Raw genomic sequence first — 14,421 nt, forward strand, 5'->3', positions numbered from 1 at the left:
ATTTGATAGGAACCAGCTTTCCTGTGCCGGCCTCAGCACCAGCATTATCAACACCCTTTATAAAGAATCGTATCTGCTGGGGGTTGATAGTGGTGAGCAGGGGCTCTCATTGGTATAGGAAGTAATCTCGGTGACCTTCAGTGGAAAAGAAGGTATAAAAACCAAAGTGTTTTTCTTGGGCGACTGTTTGGGCACCGGTTGAATTTCTTTGTTTCCGAGGAGGACGCAGTTTGGGGAAATTTTGTGAGAAAATGGCAACTTTAAATGAAAAAAAGACCTGCAGCGAGCGGATGGAAAATTTCCGTCGTTTTGTCTGGAACCCAGAAACAAAGCTCTTTATGGGAAGGACCTTAATTAACTGGGGTAGGTTTTCACAGGCAAGAGTCTTCTCTTCCTTCTGGTAGGCCCAAAAGCCTTGGGTGGGGGGAGTCATCCTAATGAATGGGACATCATGTAGCAGTAGGTGTGTTTTAATTGTTGAAAAGATCAGTTCTCATATCAGCTTCTGAGCCACTTCTAGAGTGGCCCTGTAAATTGAGTCAATTAGATTTAAACATCGATCCAAGTAGTTCCTGCGCATACAAGACGACTTTAAACTGATTTTGGACTAAATACTTTCAAAGGATGAAACACATTAAGAGTTAACTTATTAATAGCTAAAGGGGGTGGTTACAATATGGTTCTGACGTTGCTGGCTATAGGGGGTTGTGGTATATAGAGAATTTTTACTAAATTGGTGGGTTTTGTCCGATTCTCTAGAAATGTGTTTCGCTTTTCCAAAATTCCTTTCTAAATTATTGTCTGCTCAGTAGATCCTCTCTCTTATGAGTGCGTGTTAATGCAAACTTGTGTCTACAATGATGATGTGTTTTCTGATTTACATTCTGGGAAGGGCAGCTCTGACCATAGTAAGGGAGGTCCCTGCTCTTCCCACAGACCCTAAGAGCAGCTGCAAGTTTCCAGGGGATTTTTTTCTGCCGTGAAGCCCATGAGTGTAGCTTATTGGCCATTCTTAAAATGAGAATTTTACAGAAAATCAGATCAAAATGTGAGTCCTGCTTTGGAGAGAAGAGGTGCTACGAGGCTCTGATGATTACAGGGAGCGGCTTCTGACATCCCCCCACTAAAATACTGGCTGCTTACAGGGCACCAGCAGCATGTAATACACGTTATGCACACACAGACAGAAATACAGCATTATTCTACATCTCACAGCAGGATAAAATAGCGAGATGACACATTTTGCTGTGGGTGATTTCAGATGTAAAAGGCAGTGAGGTGATATGGATCTAACATCAATACACCTGAAATACTGACATCTGTCATCCTAATAAAACAAGGAGCAACTTGGTTTTGTTGAAGAAATACCTCGGCTGTGTCACTTGGTCCATGTGTCCCCTCACTACAGGAAGGACATTGAGCTGCTGGAGCACGTCCAGAGGAGAGCCACCAAGCTGGTGAGGGGTCTAGAGAACAAGCCATATGAGGAGAGGCTGAGGGAACTGGGCATGTTTAGTTTGGAGAAGAGGAGGCTGAGGGGGGACCTCATTGCCCTCTACAACTACCTGAAAGGAGGTTGTAGAGAGGTGGGTGTTGGCCTCTTCTCCCAAGTGAATAACGACAGGACCAGAGGAAATGGTCTGAAGTTGCGGCAGAGAGGTTTAGATTAGATATTAGGAAGAATTACTTTACTGAGAGGGTGGTCAGGCACTGGAACAGCCTGCCCAGGGAGGTGGTGGAGTCACCAACCCTGGGGTTATTTAAGAAACTTGTAGACGTGGCACTTCAGGGCATGCTCTAGTGCTCGACATTGTTGGTTGTGGGTTTTTTTGTGTGTGTGTATGGTTGGACATGATGATCTCAAAGGTCCCTTCCAACCATGAAGATTCTGTGATTCTGTAATAAGCAGATAAATGGTCTTAATACGTGAAGTTACTTTAAGACACACAATCTTTTAAGCTTTAAATAATCTGAGCTAAGCACCAACTACTTAAAAAATCCTTGTAAAACTGAACAAATATACAGCCAAATTTTTCTAGAGGAATATTATTCTGAGTGTAGAGAAGAAGAACCAAAACGCCAGTCCCTTTGCAGAGGAAACCTCCCTGGGGCCACAGGCAGGAAAGCAAGGCCGCTGGGACAGTCCTGGCCACGGAGGGATCACTGCACTGCCTTGCTTCAAGAATGGGATTTTACCCTTATTTTTTTCCACAGTGTGGATCAGCCTGTACTACCTGGCTTTCTACGTGGTGATGTCGGGGCTGTTCGCACTCTCCATTTATTCTTTAATGAGGACAGTGAATCCATATGAGCCAGATTACCAAGACCAGCTGAAATCCCCAGGTACTGCCGTGGTCCGGCCGGCTGCTGCCCAGGGCTGGGCTGGGCTGAGAGGCATCAGCAGAGCATGGGCATGAGGGGAGACAAACATGGAATAAATCGGGTCAATTGTCCCCAGATGAGCCCTACAAAGTTTAACTTCTGCCTGAAAACGGTTTTAGGCTTTAAAACAAAAATTTGCACACTTAGCTCATTTATTCATTTGTATATATTTGTATATTTGTATATACAGACATTTTAAAAAAAACCATAAATAAATACAAACATATACCTCCTCTCCCCATAGGCAAGGGGGAAACCCTGGTTTCTGCTGCTGCCCCACAAGCACGCAGGGTTTTGGGCGCTGGGGCGAGCAGCGTGGGGTAGGTATTTCCACGCTTTTTGGCAGCGTGTAAAGTCCCTGGGAGAACAGAAATCTCTCCCCGCTGGGATGTGCTCTGCCAGAAGCCAACAAGTAAAAATAAGACAAAGACACATGGGATTAGGAATAAAGATTTGTGGGACACAAAGTGAGATTGGGAGGGTCACACCAGTATCAGCAAGAGATCATCCGTGCATACTGCTAAAAGTCCACCCCTCTAATGGCTTGTTTTTACAACGGGAAGGAAAAAATGACTTTTTTGAAGCTATAGCCTTAAAAATTATTCTCTCTGCTTGTTTCTGAATTTTGAAGTTTCCTTTTCCAATATTCAGTAAGTTTGGTGTTTGCTGGCAAAATAATTCCTGTGAAATATTGTGTGCCTTTTTCAAAAGCTATTTCTCACACTGCAGCACGATTTGCTCCTTTAACCTGATGCAACTATTTTAACTGATATTTTTAACAAGTCCTGGGGAAATCCAGTGCTATTGCTGGAAGAATTTTGCAGCAGTTGTGGTAACAGCATGGATGTACATGAAAAGAAGAGTGTTTAGCAGCAGCGAACAACTCAGAGCTGAGGAGGTTTCTGCAAGTGGTTAGCTCCTCCCCAGCAAAGCCTGGGGATCTCATACACGTACAATAATGAGTCTTGGTGCAGCATATGTCAATTTAAATAAATGAATCTGTGCCTGGCACCTCTTCTCTGCTTTACCTTCCCTTTTCTTCCCCCATGAAGGCGTAACGTTACGACCCGATGTTTACGGGGACAGGGGACTACAAATTTATTACAACGTGTCCGACAACAAAACCTGGGAAAGTCTAGTGACAACTCTTCGGGCTTTTCTGACAGGTAAAAATGAGGTTTCCTGCATAAAATTTAAGAAATGTGTTGTTGCATCTCCCGTATTAGGTCTGAGGACCTTAAGTCAGTGTTGCCATTTTCTATTTCTGCCCTATGAAACCAGGCTGAGAGAGTTGAGGTTGTTCAGCCTGGAGAAGAGAAGGCTCTGGGGAGACCTCATAGCAGCCTTCCAATATCTGAAGGGAGCCTACAGGAGAGCCGGAGAGGGACTCTTTGTCAGGAGATATAGTGACAGGACAAGGGGTAATGGTTTTAAATTGGAAGAAGGGAGATTTAGATTAGATATTAGGAAGAAATTCTTTACTGTGAGGGTGGTGAGACACTGGAACAGGTTGCCCAGGGCACTTGTGGATGCCCCATCCCTGGAAGTGTTTAAGGCCAGGCTGGATGGGGCTTTGAGCAACCTGCTTAGAGCTGTCGCTGCCCATGGCAGGGAGGTTGGAACCCGATGATCTTTAAGGTCCCTTCCAACTCTAACCATTCTATGATTCTATGACTCTATGATTCTATTTGTCCTGCTGAAATCACGGATTTTGAGTGGAAAACACATCTTCTGATTTGCTGTGATGAGCAAATCACCTCATGAATCTATAAATCAAGCATTTATAAAACTGTCTATTAAAGCAGAGCCCTGCTTCAGAGCTTTTACTTTGTTTAATCCTAAATAGCCTTAATAAAATAGGCCAATAGGAAGTTTGAAGGAAAAGGGAGGAAAAAACATCCTCAAAACTAGTCTTGTCTAAACTAATCTTATACTGTCCGTGACTACAAAGTGCCATAATAAGTCTTGTGAAGTTGTTGCATAGTGTTGTCGGAGTACAGTCAAAGCAGGTCAGGTGCTCCATTTGCCTGTTCATATCTTCAGACGTTTATATTCTTTTTGAGCCTTAATAACATATTTCTGTATTTCTCATACACATATTGAGAAAAATTGTATTTGAAATTGACTTTATATGGAGCTATCAACACGAATTGCCCGCCTTAACTCAATTTGATCTCTTTTTTTGCTTTGCCTCGGTATGCTAAAAAAAAAAGTCAAACCCCAACCAAACCCAACAATTGAAACTTTCTTCATTCAATTTAATCCCAACTTCACTTGAAGTACAGTCTCTGATGTTACAACCTCTATCCTGATATTGGGATGTATAATTTTTGTATGAAAAACTTCAGAGGGGAATTTTTCTTTCTTCCTTCACACGTGTAGCATATACACCAGCTGCTCAGCGCCTCAACATCAACTGCACCAGTGACACATACTTCATCCAGGACACCTTTGATGGCCCGAATAATACAAAACTCTCCTGCAAATTCACCTCAGATATGCTTCAAAACTGCTCCGGCATCACAGATCCTACTTTTGGATTTCCAGAAGGACAACCCTGTTTTATCATAAAAATGAACAGGGTAAGTACAAGCTCAAGGTGCTGAGCAGGAAAGAATTCACCAAAAAAACCCCTGACAGCTCAATCTCGGCTGGGGAGCTGCTACATCATCTGCTGCCACAGGCTCTAATCTCTGCTTTGTACTGGGAAGACAAAATTCATGCATTTTTTTCTGAGATCTCCGTAGTTACTACAGAAATAGTGAGACTTGGTCACCACCCCTAGGAAAATAATGTAGGATAAAGTGCTCTCTAAACTGACTCTCTAAAGCTTTGCATTTCCTTTAAGTTTTGTTAGCAACTCGCAGTGCTCTCATCCAACTAACTAGCACCTAAAACAGCTTCATTCTGCAATACCGCGACCCTGTGCCTTCAGCTAAGGCGTTAAGATGTGACAGTAGATGAAGCCATTTCAGAGAAGTGCTACCTGCACACCTTATTTCTCCAGGCTGCAAAGAAAATCTTTAGCAGAACCTATAAAAACACAATTCAAACCTGGTGGCCATTTTTTTCAGTGAAGTACCCCAACACGTCTTTTTTTGGAGGAAAAAGGGAATTTCCCATGCCTCCTTTCATTTTTTCAGGACATAGACAAAGGCATAGCCATTTTATTTTTGTTTTCAGGTAAGATTCTGAGCCTTATAGTTCAATTTCAGTTCAAAGTGAAGAGTTCATATTCTCCACCAGCTCCTTATAGACAGAATCACTCCACTTTCGGTTGGGCTTGCACCCTAGATTCAGGCAATTTAAGTTTTTTAAGAATCTGTGCAAGGTCCAGCTGTGAGAGGAGAGCTGTGCCCATGATTTTTGGCAGGTGAAATGCAGCTTTTTCCCCCCAAAAGCCTTCGCCTCCCTCAGCAAGGCTGCACGCTAGCCCCAGCAGGGAAAAGGCGTGAGGATAGTGCCTGGGGGGGCTTTACCTCCTTCTGCCTTCGCTGGCACAGGATGTCGCCCCGCTGTTTTTGTAGGATCAAAGGCGACCAAGAGTTTCTGCCAAAGCCAAGGTTTTCTAACGAGGCGTATGATGAAAAGGACAGGGATTCAGTTTTTCCTTTATTTTCACGCAACTAGCTGTTTTAAGAGACCCCCAGCCGAAAGCAAGCAGCACAGGGAGGTGCATGAGCTGGACTTGCCAGGGGGTGCAGCCAGGAAAGAGCCCGCCTGCAGCGCCCATGCCGGGCAGCTCGGAGTCCTGCTTCCTAAATATCCAGCCACAACTTGTGTTTTTTTTTTCAACCAGGTACATGAGATGAGGCGATCCCTTTGCCTTAGGCAGAAACACATTAAGCGTCATCCGAAGCTCAGTTAATTGCTTGCTTAGTTTTTACCTCGAAACAATTTCCACGACGAGCGCATGTGTGTTTTCCATTTCAGATTATCAAATTTTTCCCTGGCAACGGCACTGCACCAAGAGTGGACTGCACATACGTGGTAAGTGTGTGAGGTCCCAGCCTAAAAAATTTCAAGCACTGCAGCTCTGATAGCAGCTGAAGAGCAATTGCGACCCAAAAGATTACCCTGCAGCTCTGACAATCAGATCTGGGAATATTCTCAGTTCTGTGCGATTTATTGCACCAGCAGACAGACTAAGAACAACAACAACAACAACAAAATGCTTGATTTATTTTAAATCACCTGAAAATTTGTTTTCCCGTGCTGCAAAGCGCATTTGCTGTTTGCTTTCAGCTCCCACTAGTGAAGTTCATGCCTCAGGTCCCCACACACTCAATTCACAACCGCTGTAAAAGAACATGCGCCCATTTTTCTTGGCAATAGTAACAGCAGGACATCTCCACTTTTATTTGAAAAATAAGCCCACAGACTGCTGAACTTGGGGTTTTAATACATGCTGTGCAGCTTTTAGCAGCCATAAAAACACTTGCCCAGGGCTGGCTTAAAATTGGCCAGCCAACAGAGCTGCTTTCTTGCTTTACAAACAGGGTGAGGAGTCTCGCCCGCTGGAGGTCGACTACTACCCCGTGAACGGTACCTTCAACCTCCACTACTTCCCCTACTACGGAAAAAAGGCACAGGTGAGTACTCATGTATTTCAGCTTCACTTTTCTTCTTTATCTTTGTGTAAGACAAAACCTGGACGAGGGGACAGAGTGTATCCTCAGCAAGCTCGCTGATGATACCAAACTGGGAGGGCTGGCCGACACTCCAGAGGGCTGCGCCACCATCCAGCATGACCTGGGCAGGCTGGAGAGCTGGGCAGAGAAGAACCTAATGAGGTTCAACAAGGGCAAATGTAGGGTCCTGCACCTGGGGAGGAAGAACCCCAGGCACCAATATAGGTTAGGGATGGATCTTCTGGTAAGCACTACTGAGGAGAAGGATCTGGGAGTCCTGGTGGATAGCAAACTTTCCATGAGCCAGCAATGTGCCCTTGTTGCCAAGAGGGCCAATGGGATCCTGGGCTGCATAGGGAAGAGTGTGGCCAGTAGGTCGAGGGAGGTCATTCTCCCCCTCTGCTCTGCACTGGTGAGACCACAACTGAAATACTGCATCCAGTTCTGGGCTCCCCAGTTCAAGAGAGACAGGGAACTACTGGAGAGAGTCCAACGTAGAGCAACGAAGATGATTAAGGGATTGGAGCATCTCCCTTACGAGGAAAGGTTGAGAGAGCTGGGACTCCTAAGCCCAGAGAAGGTTGAGGGGAGACCTTATCTATGCTTACAAGCACCTAAAGGGTGGGTTGAAGGATCATGGAACCAGACTCTTTTCAGTGGTTTCCAGCGATAGGACGAGGGGCAACGGGCACAAGCTGGAACATAGGAGGTTCCATTCAAATATGAGGAAGGGCTTTGTTATGGTGAGGGTGACAGAGCACTGGAACAGGCTGCCCAGGGAGGTCGTGGAGTCCCCTTCTCTAGAGATTTTCAAGACCCGCCTGGATGCAGTCCTGAGTAATGTGCTCTAGGCAACCCTGCTTTGGCAGGGGAGTTGGATTACATGATCTCTAGAGGTCCCTTCCAACTCTGACAATTCCATGATTCCGTGAAAACCTATAGAGCATCTCTGCAATCTTATGAGAACTGGAGAGAAAGCTAATTTTAAGACTTTTATTTTTAAATTGGTAGTGTAAAATTAAAGTGTTTTTTTTTTTTTTGTTCTTTCCTCCTAGCCCAGCTACAGCAATCCTTTGGTAGCTGTGAAATTTCTCAACATTGCAAGGAATGTAGAACTTAAAATAGTGTGCAAAATCATTGGAGCTGGAATTACCTTTGATAACGTTCATGATCCATATGAAGGAAAAGTGGAATTTAAATTGAAAATAGAAGACTGAGCAGCAACAGAGACACTTCTGAAATATACACATGAAGAGTGACTTGCCTATTATCACATTCATCCGTATTTATTTTCTCACTATGATTTCTGTATAAGTTGCAAAGAGACATTTACTACTGAAAGATGAACCATAGAGCTAAAAATCAAGATACCGCTCTCAGTGTGTGAAGGAGACAGAGATTATCTCGATGTACATAGCTTACCATTCCAAGGCCACGGTATGCTGCTGCCTTCATACAACTATTGGTACAAAACGAATTTCCTCTAAAACGCACAGCTGTGCCTTCAAAGAAAATAAGTATAGGATCAAAACATAATTTTCAGTTGCTTTCCAAACCGCAATAATCGATGTGCGATAGTAAATCTTTGATATTGAGAAATAATTAGGTAACTACAAAAATAAACCAGTACTTTCAAATACTAGCAATATAATTCTTAATCTGTCTTGTATAGGATGTATAAAAGTATATTAAAATTATCTGTATCCCAGTGTGTTGGTTTTTTGCACTAGTCAGCCAAGTCAGATTTCTTTTTAGTTGTCAGATCAATGATTCCAAAAGAAGTGAACTCGAAATCTGGCCTCTAGCTTACAGATTTTATTGTCCCACTTACAAGTTCTTTATGTGTGTAATGTAATAAAAATGACTGGTAAGACTTTAACATCCAGTTACATCCAAAAACTGTGTTTATTTAACTGTTCAAGTTTTTAATTGGGTTTTTGGTTGGTTGGTTGGTTTGTTTTCTTGGGTTTGTTTGTTTGTGGGGTTTTTTTTTGTTGTGCTCCCCCCCCCCAAGTATTAGAATGATGAGTTTGGGGTTACTTGGAATAATCTGGAAAATGCTGACATAACACTAATCCGTTACGTGAATCTGAAATTTGCAAAGTTTAACTCTACCACATACGATACAAATACATAAGACTGCTCTGTCCGTATCGTATATTTATATTAGATGAAGTCCAGGATACTTCAGCCAGAGAATGAACTTGCACAGAAAAAAGATATGCAAGAAAAGAAATAGTTTTACACCCTCACTACCTGGACATTTTAGGAAGTAGGAAGATGCAACAGGTAAACCTCACTTACTACAGTGGAATTGAGACAGCTTGCAGAAAGAATCCAGTTGGAGGGGAGTATTTCCCCTTCAAAACCACAAATGGTATTTGAGCCCTTCTTAGAAAAATTGGACATTTTGCATTTCAGAAACAAAATAAGAAACTGCATTCTCATGTAAGCTTTTTTTCCGCCCTGGCCTTTCCTTCCTGTTTCAATTTTTACAGCGGGACTTTGCCTCTCTTCAAGACACTGAATGAAAATCAGTTTTATATCCTTGTTGGAACACAGGTCTCTTCCTGGGCATTTTTCCAAAATAATATGGAATACAATGAAATACTAAAATATTTTTGTTAAGAAGACAGTCATTCATGCTCAAAAGTAATTCAAGGTTGTCTATAAACAGAACATTTAAATATTGCCAAGAAAACCAAGAAGTCTTCCCTTGCTGCCTCTAACATCGGCAGATTCTCTACTTGACTGTATTTGATTTAATGTCTACGATTTCCATGTTGGAAGCAGGCAATACAGCATTACAAGCTCACATTTTACACAGTGCATTTACAGCACAACACAGGAAGACACTGATATTTCCCACGGGCTGGGCATCTGCATAGCCACAGCTTCAGGACAGCCTGGACTGACTTTACAGAAAGACCTTTGAGGACATGCATACATTGAAAGGAGAGAATGAAGTGTCCCCAAAAGGATAATGCCTCCTGAGGTCAAAAGAAGTGTATGCAGGTCCACCGGATCTGGTTCTTTAAGTACAAAGACTGTCACCCTGAATTTAGATTTCTCTTGAACTTTTACCCACCAGAGATTATTCTCTTTCTTTACTGGAATTACAAATAATAATACAGAGCAAGGATTGTGGCTAGTGTAGCTGAAGCAGAAAAGCTCTGTGAAAGCTGCAAGTGTATTAATCTCGGTATAGTTAGTACTAGCTTGCCTGGAGCCCAAATATAAGCACACTTAAAACAGCAGAATGCCCACCATGCAAGTATTTTGAAATACTGCAATGGCACAGCCCAACACTAGGTACAAGCATTTCGAGTAGTAAGCAAGGTAAGCATCAAAGCAGCAAAGACAGGTTTGCAGAGTTGCACTTGGGAGACATCCAAGCAACAAAAGTTACAAGATAAAGCCCAAAATAAGCACAGAGGAAGGAAAAGGGGCAGGGCAGCCTGCTCACGGCACAAGAGGGGTGTCTGGCAAAAGCAAACCCAAGTTAAGGAGCAGCTGAATCCCCCTTTAGGTGGGGGGGAGGCAAGATGTATAAAACACCCGACAACGACAGGGAAGAAACAAGGACAGACACGTTCCCTGGTGGAAGAGCCCTCAAGCCTGATCACCTTCACCTTGGGAGACTAACAAGGACCTCGCCCATCGGTGCCAGCTGTACAGCAGTAGCTCTATGCTATTGCATAGTCACAGTTAATTTACTGTACAAGCGTTATAGACTAACAGTTTTATATAAATACCAATATTTATTAATAATATGCAAGGACATTAGCACAAAGTGTGCTGTTAAGGAATAAATTCAGCAGTTTCGTTTTCAAGTTTAAAACCAGCCTAATTTATCAGTCTTTTAAGCACTCCCACAGCAAGTCTCCAATTCCCTGAGAGAGACACGTACATACACACATGCAAGAATATATATAGACGTATACATATATGCCTCTGCTGTTTCGATGGTTATGTTGCTCACGTGAAATGCCTGTACGTAGTGTTGGGCTGTGCCGCTGCAGTATTACAAAACACTTGGACCCTGAAGATCAGCGCAGAGAGAACAGAAACACGGCAGTTGCTTTGAGCCCTACCTTCCTCTCCACACCTCCATCTATTCGTACGAATATTCACACGACTGGTAAAGCCAATAATTGAAGTGTAAAGTCCTAACGTCTATTATTAAAAATGATGAAGAAAAATTAAGAGTGCAGAAAAACACTGAATACAAGCTCCTTGATGCTTAAGGGGTTATTTGTGTTATGAGACTCTAGCAAGTTCAAAACGTTCACCCTCTCTACCTTTCAGAATTGCTAAGTACTATAGATTAATAATTAAGTCTTTGCTGAATGGTCTCACATGATGTCGTTGCCATTGCACTTGGGAATTCCTCTCATCGTTTCATATTACTGGTTTTAATCTCTTACCTGTAATAAAAGTCAGGCAGAGATTGATTCTGCAGCAAATAAAACTGTCTAACTATTTGCTGCTTTCAGTAATTGGATGGAGAGTAACAGCTGCATCAATAAGGCTTGCAGAAAATATTTTATGCTTTGCACATATACTCCCTTCACAAGCTCCATTTCTCTCCGGATAAGGAGTTCAAGCTCAAACAACATTATCTTGTTTAATATAAAATAAAAACATGCATGAAAGAAAAAGTGTCCTTTTCCTCAATTTCACTTGAAAAGCTCCCTCACTGGGTACAAAGAGTGTTCACTTCTCTTTCAATTTCTTTTTCTTGATACCAGACTGATAACAATAGACACATGGCGTTTCTCATTAAGTTGAGAGCAGAAATTGGGCTGAGAATTCCCTTTTTAACATCCCATTACATCTCTCTCACTTGATCTAATATGAGACAGAAGTGAATTCTGGAAAGATGCTTGGGGTAACACCCTTCACCATTAATCCATGTATTTATGTGTAGTCCTACTGTTACCAATGTGGGAATTCTAATTCATTCCAATCAAAATATGTTCCAGGGGTTTATTACCATCTTTATCAACTAGATAGTGAATCTTAATTATTCTGATTTCAAGTTCTAGTCCTTAAATCTTGTGTCATCTTTATCTCTGATATTGCTAAGCCTGTTAAAATAGTATCTTTTTGTGTGACCTGACATAAATCCAGTAATTTTTTTTTTTTTTCAGTAAAGCAAAATTGAGTTCCTTAAATCTCTTACTATAAGATCTTGACCCTAGGTGTCAAATAAGTGGGGGAAGGGCTTTTTTCTGAGTCTTTCCCAATTTTTCCAATACCCTTTTTAAATGACGATGCTAACAAGCACGTACCTGTTGTATATATTTGGATGTAACATCACTTTCTAATCCACTGTTAGTTTTACCTATACATACAAAATCAGATTAGCTAGTTCCTTAAAATACAGTGTAGGAGACACACTCAGTTCTTGTCCACCTTGATACCCAGATCATTTTTCAGAGCCTACATTTTTGGCATATAGTCTTACATCCTGTAAGTGTAGCTTGAATTATCGTAGAATCGTAGAATGGTTAGAGGTGGAAGGGACCTTAAAGATCATCTAGTTCCAACCCCCGCCTCCCCGCCATGGGAAAAGTCTTTGTCCCGAAGTTGTGTAGTTTAACCATAACATTTTTTTAGACATGCCATGCTTGCTAAGAAATCCACATTAATTGGCCCTTTTCATTATCGACTTCTTTTCTAACCTGTATCACTTAATTTTTTTTTCTTTTTCTTCTGCATTATTAAAGAAAAGGTTAAATAGAAGTACAATCTTACTTGCTGCAGCTATTCAGTCAGTGAAAGTATCACAAAACCTCCTTCTGTTTCAGCAGCAGACAGTTCATAACTCTCTAACATACAATCTGTTGATATTGTGAAATACGTATAAAAAAATCAGAATGCAATGAAAAAGAAAAAGCTTAAAGATGCTGAAACATATCCATCATTTCCTTAGCCAGCTAAAAAGTTGCAATCTCCTCCCATATTCATTTGATAAGACCCACTCTGTACTTTGTCATTAATAATTAACCTTCCAGGCTTTTAATTTTCTTTTAGAAAAAGTATTGAAGGGAACAGCTAATACGAGGTTCAGGGCTGATCTCAGGTTGTCGCGACCACATTTGCACAGGACTTCCTCACATCACTTTGAAAACTGGCACTCTAGCATTATTTTAGTCTGTAAGAACTTACTCATTATTTCATTAAAAATCAGCACCAGAAATTACCTGGCCTGCCTGTTTTAAGAGGGTTAAGTTTGTGCTTAACATTCTGCTTTATTTTTAATGAATTCTCTCAAATTTACATGATAAAAGAACACAAACTTTGCCCAAAGTCTGCAACTTTGCTGTCTTAACATGCTACAATGCAGAAATCTTCCATTCTGCTCTGAACAGCCCTCCCGATAGGTTAGGGCTGGTATCATTCCAGTATTCAGAGCAATGTACCATGATGTGTACACAGTGGCATATTAAAAGAAGAGCAAATCTTTGAGCTTAAGTTTGGATTTTTGGAGCATCCAAAACTTAAACAAGAAGTCACAGCAGAATGAAGAAAAGCACTTGTAAAGATATTACATGGCTGATTTTCAATTAACACCAGTGTCTCTTCCTTATTCTCTGCCGCATCAGGACATTTTGCCATTATCACAGCAACGCTGTGAATCAATAATCATGATTTTCTCTGGTTAATGTTTCACTTGTTAACACTGACGTACTTTGAATGTCTCTCTGGGGACAGCAGCTCTCCAGTTGAGTGAGAGGCAGATGCAGCAAGGTGACAACCATCATCATGCCAGATGAGAATTACCAGTGTAACCAAATGTTGGAAGTAGGAAACACCTGTGCATGTCAGTTGTCCTTCTTCATTGTGCTCTCAGCATCAGCTGTACTTCTGCTTCTTAGAAATCTCATCTTAACGGAAGAGAGTCTTCACTTCTACCCACTCATCTAACTACCTTTTCCACCACAGGAGTTTGGTAACTTTTGAAGGCTTCTGAAGACAAGCTGAGCTTCCATTCTTTTTCTGCTGAGTCTTCGGTACACAGGCAAGCCAGATGGCCAACTTGCTAGTCTGTTCATGATACTGCTATATGGTATTTTCTAACATGTTTTCTTTTCCTCTCTCTTATGGCATCCATACGGTACTTCAGGCTGGAAGGCACCTCAGGGCATCTCTAGTCCAAACCCTGCTCAAAGCATGGTAAGCCACGAGGCCAGACGCTACATTGCTCAGAGCTTTTATCCTGTCTGGTCTTGAAAACTCTTAAGGATGGAGTCAGCACAACCTCTCTGGGCAACCTGTTCCACAGCTTGACCATTCTAAGTTCTTCCTTAACCCAAGTTGGAAACACCCTTGTTTCAGCTTGTGTGTGGTGTCTCTTATCCTCCCAACATGCACCACTGTGGACTGACTCCACCTTTGTAAT

The 14,421-nt window shown here is 42.0% G+C and overlaps 1 protein-coding gene across 2 annotated transcripts; it reads left to right on the top strand.

Annotated features, from left to right (window-relative positions):
• Positions 1-251: 251 nt before the first annotated feature.
• Positions 252-8,230, top strand: ATP4B (ATPase H+/K+ transporting subunit beta). Of its 2 annotated transcripts, none has more exons than XM_074157253.1 (7): positions 252-363; positions 2,215-2,343; positions 3,435-3,548; positions 4,765-4,964; positions 6,316-6,378; positions 6,882-6,974; positions 8,069-8,230. In XM_074157253.1, the coding sequence occupies exons 1-7, from the start codon at positions 252-254 to the stop codon at positions 8,228-8,230; spliced, it is 873 nt and encodes a 290-aa protein (XP_074013354.1). The 2 variants fall into 2 exon arrangements, with proteins under 2 accessions (XP_074013354.1, XP_074013362.1); XM_074157261.1 differs by having other exon boundaries at positions 6,316-6,372.
• The last annotated feature ends 6,191 nt before the right edge of the window (positions 8,231-14,421 follow it).

Source organism: Numenius arquata, chromosome 1, assembly GCF_964106895.1.
Source record: "Numenius arquata chromosome 1, bNumArq3.hap1.1, whole genome shotgun sequence".
Lineage (NCBI taxonomy): Eukaryota > Metazoa > Chordata > Aves > Charadriiformes > Scolopacidae > Numenius > Numenius arquata.